This window comes from Oryzias melastigma, linkage group LG8 (genome assembly GCF_002922805.2).
Source record: "Oryzias melastigma strain HK-1 linkage group LG8, ASM292280v2, whole genome shotgun sequence".
Taxonomy (NCBI): domain Eukaryota; kingdom Metazoa; phylum Chordata; class Actinopteri; order Beloniformes; family Adrianichthyidae; genus Oryzias; species Oryzias melastigma.
This window is the reverse complement of record NC_050519.1, coordinates 24,218,329-24,228,490: the sequence shown is the minus strand read 5'-3', so window position 1 is coordinate 24,228,490 and position 10,162 is coordinate 24,218,329. Positions and strand designations below refer to the sequence as shown.

At 39.9% G+C, this 10,162-nt stretch overlaps 1 protein-coding gene across 1 annotated transcript in view; it reads right to left on the bottom strand.

Annotated features, from left to right (window-relative positions):
- Positions 1-10,162, bottom strand: part of ap2a1 (adaptor related protein complex 2 subunit alpha 1) — a gene marked incomplete in the record, with an annotated part of 33,077 nt that overhangs the window by 9,997 nt on the left and 12,918 nt on the right. Inside the window, 6 exon segments of the mRNA XM_024271498.2 lie at positions 928-990; positions 4,453-4,607; positions 4,681-4,869; positions 4,969-5,200; positions 5,279-5,376; positions 7,427-7,609. Of these exon segments, the coding sequence (XP_024127266.1) occupies positions 928-990; positions 4,453-4,607; positions 4,681-4,869; positions 4,969-5,200; positions 5,279-5,376; positions 7,427-7,609 (920 nt within the window).

Genomic DNA, 10,162 nt, shown 5'->3' with positions numbered 1-10,162 from the left:
GAACCGCTGAACAGGTTTCTCTACTGTCAATAGACTCTGCGCGGCACGCGCTCTCCAGACAGAGCTGTGATGTCACTGCAATGCTCCTTTTTTAGTGAATCAAATAAAAAAATACTTGTTCTCATTCATTGTCGTGTTTTTAATGACTTGTCGCGTGAGTTGGTTTGTGCTTTATCGCAAAATGATGATTTAATGGAAACAGTGTCATTTCCAATCATTGTTTTTTTCAAAATTCCTAGAATTTAGATAAAGTTTTGCGCAAATATGTCATGGAAACGCAGCTAGTACTGATGTGTATGCATTAATTGTCACAAAAAGTGACATTTAAAAACGTAAATCACTGGTTATTCATGTCCACACGCAGATGCAGAACCGGAGTTTTCCAAAAGCACCGTTTTCAGTGACTGAAACCTCCGGTTTCGTGTGGATGATAGGCCAAAACGTATAGAAATATATTCGCTTTAGCAGATACCCGCCTACGTGTGGACAAGGCCTTACAGTTTCAAGAACAGCAGTGGGAACAGAGATGAAAAATAATCCACTTTCAGTTGAGCCATTCCCAAATTTGGATTCAACTGGTCAGTGTTGAAGTTCCCTCATCCACTGGAATCAGGTGGATTCATCCGAACAGCAGCCAGAAACTGGCCAAAGGGAGGAAAAGTCCAAAGCAACAGAGCAGCAGCATTCGGGATGAGTGCAGTCTGCTATCACAACAGAAGACGGTTCCACTGTCTCAACATTTAGGGACACCCATGTGCTTCAACTCAAAACATTCTTCAACAAGTGCAGACAAACCTGACTAACAAGGCACAGTACACAGTTATTACTGGTGGTTTGTTGGATTGAAGATAAACATTATGTCTAAAAACTAAAACAAGTCACTGTGGAGACACCATGTTCATATTTTGACATCTACTGGGCCCTTACTCAGAGTCACCAGAACCCTCCACCAATAGCGAATCAGATGTCTCAGTGGGCGGTTCCAGATCTCTGTCAATGTCCAATCACGGTAGAAGACAGGAGACAATCACACATTCAAGTCAGAACACACACAGACACACACAAAGGGAAATAGAAAAAAGGGAAGAGAAAAAGACGAAAGACTGTCACAAGTAGTGCAGATAAAGAGCTGACATGAGCAGCGGACCTGTCGAACCCTCAGACTGCTGCGGAGCAGGCCGACATTCAGCCAACGACAGCTAATGGAGATGAAGGATCTCCTGGACCCCCGTGGGATTAATAAAGTATATTGATTGATTGATTGATTGAAGTCTGATCGCACATAATGTTCAATTTTTAAGAAAACAGACCAACAGTCTTTTGAAAGCCTGAGGGTTGAGTTGACAGAATTTATATAGTATTTTACTGCTGATTTGTTCCCACCCCCTCAAATAGGGGCAGAGACCTGGTCAGTTTTTACTCACAGTGAGAGCATGTGGGTGTGAGAAATGGAAAGGAACTCAGAAAGTCCCTCTCTGTGGGTAGAGCTGCCACAAACGATTATTTTAATAGTCGACTAATCACCGATTATTTCTGATAAGCCGACTAATCGACGGGTCACAAACTGGATGTAAAGCACACATCTCAACCATCATTATCTTTAAACTAACTAAAAACAAGATATATAGCATAACCTGTGATAATACTGGTGTGAATGCTGTAAGGTGAAATTGGCCGCTAAAGATGTTAGTGCTGACAACTGAAGATGCTGAAGCTGATAGCCAGCATAAATATTAGCTAAATGCCCAATTAGCCTAAAACACTGAAAAAAGCCTAAGTTATCCAAAATAGCTAGCATGCAGCTGAAATAGTAGCTAAACTCCAAATTAGCCAAAAACCTTAATAAATGCTAAAATAGTCCATAAATCTAGTAGAATGTTATAATTTTCAACTTTACTACACTCTGACTCCATATAATATAAAGTAACAACTAATTAACTATTAAATTAGTCGTCGTCTATTTTAATAGTTGATTAGTCGACTCATCGTGGCAGCCCTACTGTGGGTCGCGGGGTCAGATATTCAGCTGAGGGAGCGTGGATGAGGCCTGCACAGAAACAGGACAGCAGCCCTGAAGCCCAAAGATTTCATCCTCGTCATCACATTTGAGAGTCTTCAGGTCGACAGGTCCGTGTAACACAAAGAGAAGACAGATAAAGCAAACAGAGCCACACTCGCACAAACACACACAACTAGTGTGACACAAACACAAACATTTACATCTAACAAGACAACATTTCTTTCTGTCCAGGATGGAGATGCACTTTGATCAGGTTACAGAAAACATATCTGACATTTGTTTGCTTTTTTAATTCCACTCCTGTCCAGATGAAGATTGGACAAAAACAATCATTAGATGATCTACTAACACTGCGGATATTTTAAGGACAAAAAGCTCAACAGATCAAGACCTGGGTTTAGAACAATAAAACCACTAACTCAGACTCTTTGAATAAAATATCACTTCTTCAAATCCATTATTAATTTTATGGCAAAATCCATTTTTGTTAGTACTTAAAGTAAGAAGCATTGACTGTAAATAAGAACTGGACTGACTGAGCGTGACTTCCAACCGTTTACTCTCCAACCAAATAAAATCAACTCAGTCACAATTTTGGAGCCAGATGTCGTCAGTAAGTGGTGATTGATCCGAGTCAAAGTTTCAAAGGCAACCTCTCTCACCAATCAGGAGCGAGCTTGTTGAAAGCCACACCCCTACCATTTGAAAGCAGGCTTGGAAAAATCTGTCAAATGTTTTGAACGTTTGGTGTGAAGCTACCTACTTTTATCGAGGCATCTGATTGGTCAGTTAATACCTCATAACTTGTGGAGAAAAATATCATGAAACAATTTTTTTATGATGAAGATGTTAAAAAAATGCATCAGAGCAAGAATGGTAATTTCTCTATAGTAGGGCTGCCACGATTAGTCGACGACTAACTTAACAGTGGACTAGTCGTTACTTTATATTATCTGGAGTCAGAGTGTAGTAAAGCTCAACAAAGTTGTGAACTTTAAGCACTAAAAAAATGCACTTTTTTATATTTGAGTCAGTGAGACCAAAAACTTTACCTTTAGTGAAAAATAGTTCCTTGTTTAAGTGTCAACCTAATTTGATTTAACCCTTTAACATCTGAGGCGTCGCTGATGACCTTTAAACACAAAATCTGCAGAATCAGCAGATTCTGCTGGAATGATCATGTTCATGGTTGAAAAGTTACAGTATATGAGAGAACAGAGACACAGGAGCTTTGTTGTTAAAGGGTTAATCTTGAGTTAATCCCAGAAACTAATGAAGGACAGAGGCTGCATGATTCACTAAGTTAAATAATCTATAGTTTTAATTGTCTTTATTGTGTGAATCCATCGTAAAGCATTCACGCAATAGAGATTCTCCTGCACCTTTCCATACGTTTTTAGGGTAATTTAGTTTAGATTCTATTTTAGCAACAGGCTAGGTTTTTTGGCTAATTTAGTTTACTGAGGAATTCTCTGGTATTTTGGAGTTAAGTATTTAAGAAACAAGCTAGCTTTTGTGGTTAATTTGACATCTACTAAGGTTTAAGTCAAATTTAAGGAACACACTAAATATTTAGCAAAATTGCCATGGACAGGATTTTTTTTGTTGCAATGTTACTACAAATTTTCAGAAATGTCAGTACTATTTCATAGTTCTCTGACGAAATTTCAAGCCTTTCAGCAAATTTAACATTTTGAGAACAGCTTTTGTATTTTCAGCAAATCCCTTCAGCAAACAAAGTAAATTGTGTTACCATTTCCAGCAAAAAGCTTCAGCATCTTCAGTGACTACTTTAAGCAAAAAGCATTCACACTAGCATTAATTACAGGTAATGCTATATATCTAGTTTGTAGTTAGTTTAAAGCTGATTATGGTTAAGATGTGTGCTTTACATCCAGTTTGAGTATGACCAGATTAGTCGACTATTAAAACCATAATTTGTGGCAGCTCTACTCCACAGAGGTCTACAGGATTCCTGCTTATTGAAGCCAGTATGTACTTCCTGTATGGAACACGAGAGAGGAGGGGTTACTCAGTCCAGTTCTCATTTACAGTCAATTGCAATAACCTAAAATCTTTGTATTTAGTCACCTCTTTGTTCAGTTTGAATCACCAGGTATGCAACTAGAGCTTTTCAGAACCAAAAACGTTGAATTAGATCAAAATTAGACCAAATAAATCCGTATTTGAGAAGCCCATCAGAAATGTGAGCTTTCATTGGTGTTTTTGTACATGACCGCTGAAGAAGAAGCAAGTGGGCCAAACGTTAATGATGCTGCATGCTTTTCATTTCTCCGTGGACTAAAATTTGGGAGAAGTTTTCAGAATTTGACAGTGCAAATGAAAGAAACTGTTAGGAATCAAAGCTGCAGCCACTCATTCTGGACACGGAGGTCTCAGACTACGATGATGCTCAAGACTCATCTGCTCACCTCAGGAAACCTTCATCATTGACAGCAGCAGAAGATGCAGCAGGTCCTGCCTCTGAAAACACGTCCACCAGTAAGCTGCCTGCACTGGTCGGAGCGGCGCTCACTGGAGCAGCAGAGCGAATCCCCAGCAGGTCAGCCGACGGAGAAGGGGTGGACTGGAACAGACAGGAAACCGTGATACCCCTCAGCTCTGTGCGCCTGTTTTCTGATGGGGGGTGGAGAGCTCACAGCGTTTGAGGCGGCCATGGTTGTTGCGTCAGGCCCCCGGTCTCCTCCTCCGTTCAGCTCCCCGCCCTCCCTTTTGCCGTCCTCCATTTCCGTCACAGACACAGCCCCAGGCCCCTTCTTCTTCTTCAGCTTCGCCAGGATGGAAGACTCTCTCTCTGGGAAAGGAGGCATCTCCTCCAGCACAGTGGCCTGACAAAGCAAAGACCAACAGGACATGGCGGTTACAGCGCTGCACAACAGTCAGTGACGGGTGGGTTGGGTTTGATAATCCTGTACAGCAGAACTAACCAGAACATCGGTGCTGGCGATGGAAGAGAGCTTCAGATATTCCACGGCTCGCTGCTGCAGCTCCACGTCAGAGTTTCGGATCTGGCTGTCGCAGCGCAGCACCTCCTGGATGGTAGCCTTGGTCTCTGGGAACAGGTTGATGAACTTGATGTAGGCCGACAGCAGCAGCGCACGAGTCGGCACAGAGCACAGGTGGAATTTGGAGTGGAGCAGGTTGAACTGGACCAGGGGGCTGAAAGGGAGAGGGAACACTGATCCAGCACCCCCATATGGCAGCTGTAAACTTTGAAACAGCAAAAAAACACCACACCTGGAACGTGGGTCACCAGCAATCAGGTTTCCAAACTCTCCCAGTATGTAGCCTCCAACTTTCACCATGTTTTCATGGCAGGCGGGGGCTTGCAAGGCCTGCAAAGAGAATTCACTGACAGTCTCTCAGCTGAACATTTACTGCGTGAAAGAGCTTCTGAATGCATGTGTGACACCAGACACTACACAGAAAACTATTTGATCCTTGCAAAGATTTCCTACTGTGTTTACAGACATTCAGGTATTTTACCAGGTACGAAGTTGTTTTAGTTTTCTCTACAACTTTACAAGTTTGTCCTCTAAACCAGCCAAGAGGAGAATGTTTCTCTCACTGAGAGCTAGGGTCTAAAAATAAAGAAATTATTGAAATCAGTCAAAATCATTTTATTCCAAATTCTTGGGAATAGATACAACAGATTAAAGGATTAAACATAAACTCAATTTTCCCCTTTAATTGTTGGTTCAGTTTTAACAACAACAACAAATGTTGACAAGTCAGACTAGCATTTGTCATTATTTAAGAAACGAAAATTTAGATTCTAGACAAGGAGTGTACTCCGGCTTCCTCCCACCGTCCAAAAACATGCTTCATAGGTTAATTGGTGACTCTAAATTGTCCCTAGGTGTGAATGTGAGAGTGAATGTGTGTGATTGAGGCCCTGAGACAGACTGGAGACCTGTCCAGGGTGTACCCCGCCTTCACCCATCAGTAGCCGGGATAGGCTCCGGAACCCCCGCGACCCCGAAAGGGAAGAAGCGGTCAAGACAATGGATGGATGGATGGACAAGGAGCGTCAAACTCAATCACACAAGGGGCCAAAATCCAAAACACACCTTAGGCCGAACAGGATAAACATTTATTGAACAACCCAAGACTAAATGTTTAAATTTTTAAAACCATAACTTTTCAACATAATTATTTATTAGATATATACCATTAGCTGTGATAATGCTAGTGTGAATGCTGTAAGCTGAATTCGGCCATTGAAGATGATAACACTGATAGCTGAAGATGCTGAAGCTGAAGATGCTGAAGCTGATAGCTGAAGATGCTGAAGCTGATAGCTGAAGATGCTGAAGCTGATAGCTGAAGATGCTGAAGCTGATAGCCAGCTAAAATAAGACCTAAATGTCAAATTAGCCTCAAAACTGAAAAAAGGCCTACAAGCTAGCTATTTTAGATAATTTAGGAATTTTTCAGTTGTTTAGCCCAAATTGGAGTTAAGCTAGTATTTCAACTGTATGCTAGCTGTTTTGGCTAACTTAGGCATTTTTTCCGTTTTTTAAGCTAATTTCGCATTTTACAATTTTTTTTATTTTTTAGCTGGCTATAAGCTTCACCGGTTTCAGCTATCATCTTCAGCGTTTTCAGCTATCATCACTAGCATCTTCAGCAGCCAAATTCATCTTCCAGCATTCACACTAGCATAATCACAGGTAATGCTATATATCTAGTTTAAAGCTAATAATGGTTAAGATGTGGTTTACACCCAGTTTGCGTATGACCTGATTAGTCAACTAATCAGAATAATTGGTGACTAGTTGGCTATATAATTTAAATAATCGTTTGTGGCAGCACTATCACAGACACATTCACCCGCTCACACACTGGTGATTTGTCCGCTGTCCAACACTGGGGCTAACCTTCCCCCAGAGGCAATTTGAGGTTCAGTGTCTTGCCCAAGGACATTTTGACACATGGGTGGGCATGGCGGGAATCGAACCTGCAATCTTCCGATAAGAGGTCGGCCGTCCTATCACTGCACCACGACGTGCTGCTCTCTGTTCCCAATTTGATCAATCAAAAAGGACAAGTCCCAGTCCAATGCAGACATCAGTGGCTTCCTGAGGCTGCTTCATCAGATCTTAAACCCTGACACTCCCTTCAACAGCACCTTCAGAGCTGAACTCCTTCATCCAGGTCTTCATGCTGAATGCACTCTGCACCACGCAGCAAATCATCAGATGTCAGTTATGCATTTGAGTCATTTTAATTAAAACATCTACCAAATGAATACATAAAGAAAAGCTTTTGAACAAAGTCACTGGTGAAGAATATCAAGAGAAACATTTCCACACACCCAGAGTGACGTTCTGAGTAATCCCACAATCTGAGATGGCAAAAAAAGAACATTTCTCTCCGAGTTACCTCAAAAACAGTCTTGGCAGCATAGCCTTGCACGTCATCTCTGTTGATGACGATCTGGATGACGCGGTACCACACCTCCTCACTGACGTAGTCCCCAGCGATGCGGATGAGGTTCAGGATGGTGTCTACATACCAGGAGTAATCCACAGCATACTTTTCTGCAAGGATGGCCACCTTCAGCACCTGAAGGAAGTGGGCCCAACAAATGTAACCAATCTTCAAAACAAATGATTCTTCAATCGAGCAACTGATAACTAATGCTTTTGGAAATGTAGAAATGAAGTTGGGTAAAAGAGCTTTCGGTAGATATTTCTCTTAGACAACCTGGAGCTTCATAAATAAACTGAACAAATATTCTTTTCATCTGTGATTGAAACTGAAGAAATGATAATTTAGGCTTTAAATGGAGCCATTCTTTCAAGATTTTTAACCGAGTTTAAGAGGAGGATAAGAGTTGGGGCAGGAGTCTTCAACCTGCAGATCCACATGTGTCTCTTTTATCTCTCCATGGTGTCTCCTTGACCAAACATAAAATAAATCATGGAGACTGCTGATCCAGACATGTCGACCGTCAGAGTCAGCAGCTCCTGATAATGTCTGTCTAACCAAAACTACCTAAAGAAAACAAATAAACAAAGCCTGAAAACTAAGACTACCAAGATCCAAACTAAAATAACAAAACCCAGCAGAGTAAGACTGCTGAGGAGCGAAAGAAAAATAACAAAAAATAGCAATTTTTTTTAAAGTAAACTTAATAATCATTTATTTAATTTAGATGAGTTACATTTATAAATTGATGTCTGAGGTTCACATAGATGATAAACTATGTAGGTTTTTACATCCTGTTGACCTGAAGACGTCTTGTTTGATCAACTCTACCTCCAGAATGAACAGATTTTATATGCAAAGCAAAACTTTGGTAAAAAGATTGATCTTTTATGAGTTAAAAACTTTTTTCACATGTAAAAAAAAAAATACATTTTGAGAGGTTCTTTTTATATTTTTGCTTTTGTTCGTGCCAAAATTAGACATAATTCACATTTATTATAAAAAAAAAGGTCATAATGCAAATCCAAATTTCTTAAAGGCTAAAGTCAGACTATGCAGCTCCTTCTAGGTTTGGATCAGTAGAAAAGGAGCCCAAATGTCTCTTTTACTGTTAAAGGTTGCTGACCCCTGAATTAGGGCTATAATGAATATAAAAATATTCTGATTTTCACAGTCTGTTCCCAAAAATTGGAGTACTAATATTTCACATTTAGGATTGCTGATTTGCATCTTTATAAATATAGTATAGTAAAAATATCAAAATAATTGTTTTCAAATGCGGTATAATGTTGTATTTTAGGTATATAAACTAAACAAACCGAATGAGCTACAGTCACTGAAAGAAAAACACTTTTCAAAATAAAATGTTCTCATTTTTCAAGTGTTTTTTTTTTATAGATGAGAAAATGAGACTGAAGTTCTGTTTACTGAAATAAGTTCTTTAAAAAAACTAATTTGCTTTAAATACAGTCAACAAAGTGATTAAAAAACCCAAAGAACGTGAATTTAAGCCCTCGTTCTCTACCACAGAATTCAGTCTCAAGTCCTTTGCTTTTAATGCTCTGATTGACTTCATTTTTTCGCTTAGCCTTTTCCAACAACGTTGGAAGTTTCTTAAGGATATCCAATAAGTTTTTTGTCTATTGGAAGTGCTCGCAGCAGAATTTGTTAAAGCCACAATCACGGTTTCTACTCTCCAATGTGATTTTACACATTTTCTGTTTCCTACAGATTTAATTTTGGTCTGACAGAACGTACACACCGCATTACTTTTATCCCAGCCCAGTTGACCGTTGACACTGAAGTCAGACCGGTCACATGACGCGATCTGCAAGGTCAGCCATGTTTCTTCAAACCATATCTGAGTGAAAGACTGAGCATTTAGTTCTGCTTGTTACTTTTAATTCAAGACTGTATATGAATGCATTCATCATCCATTATGGAAAACTAAAAAAAAAAAAAAAGATTCAGAATCTTTTAAGGATTCTAATCAATGCATCTAATAATTGATGTTATCCCCCACCACTGATTTATACTGAAGATGAAAAAAAGTCAGTTTGTAAAACCTGTTTTCTGTTAGAAACAGTGCAGTCAGTTTAGATCAGGAGTGTCAAACTCAATCACACATGGAGCCAAAATCCAAAACACACCTTAGGTCACAGACCGAACAGGATAAACATTTACACTCTCTGTAAACATGTATTTTGTCAAAATTATTTTAGTTAGAAATGATTAGGCTATTAATAACGATAGAATAAAATGATCTGGAGGGCCGGATCCGGCCCCCGGGCCTCGACTTTGACACACGTGGTTTAGATGAAAGGACTGAGTGTTCTCTAGTCGTTTCATTTCTATTGAGGCGTTGCCGTCTTCATTTACTGTCTTTTTGTCTTAAATCTACTGGAACTGCAGTCAGCTAAACTGGGGATAGAAAAACTGTGGAGAACATTTTCCGGATTTGTTGTTAAAGGATCCAAAGCAACAGTATTGTTTACGCTTTGTTTACTGCTGAAGGTAACCAAAAACTGAGAAAAACCTTGGAGCAGAACATTTTTTAAAGTGATAAATATCATTTCTTTCTTTGATAATCTTTTGTGTCTTTATGTCAATTAGTCCAGTGGTCCCCAACCTTCTTGGGGCTGTGGACCGGTCAGCTAGTGTGGAGCTATTCCGCGGCCCGGGGGGGGG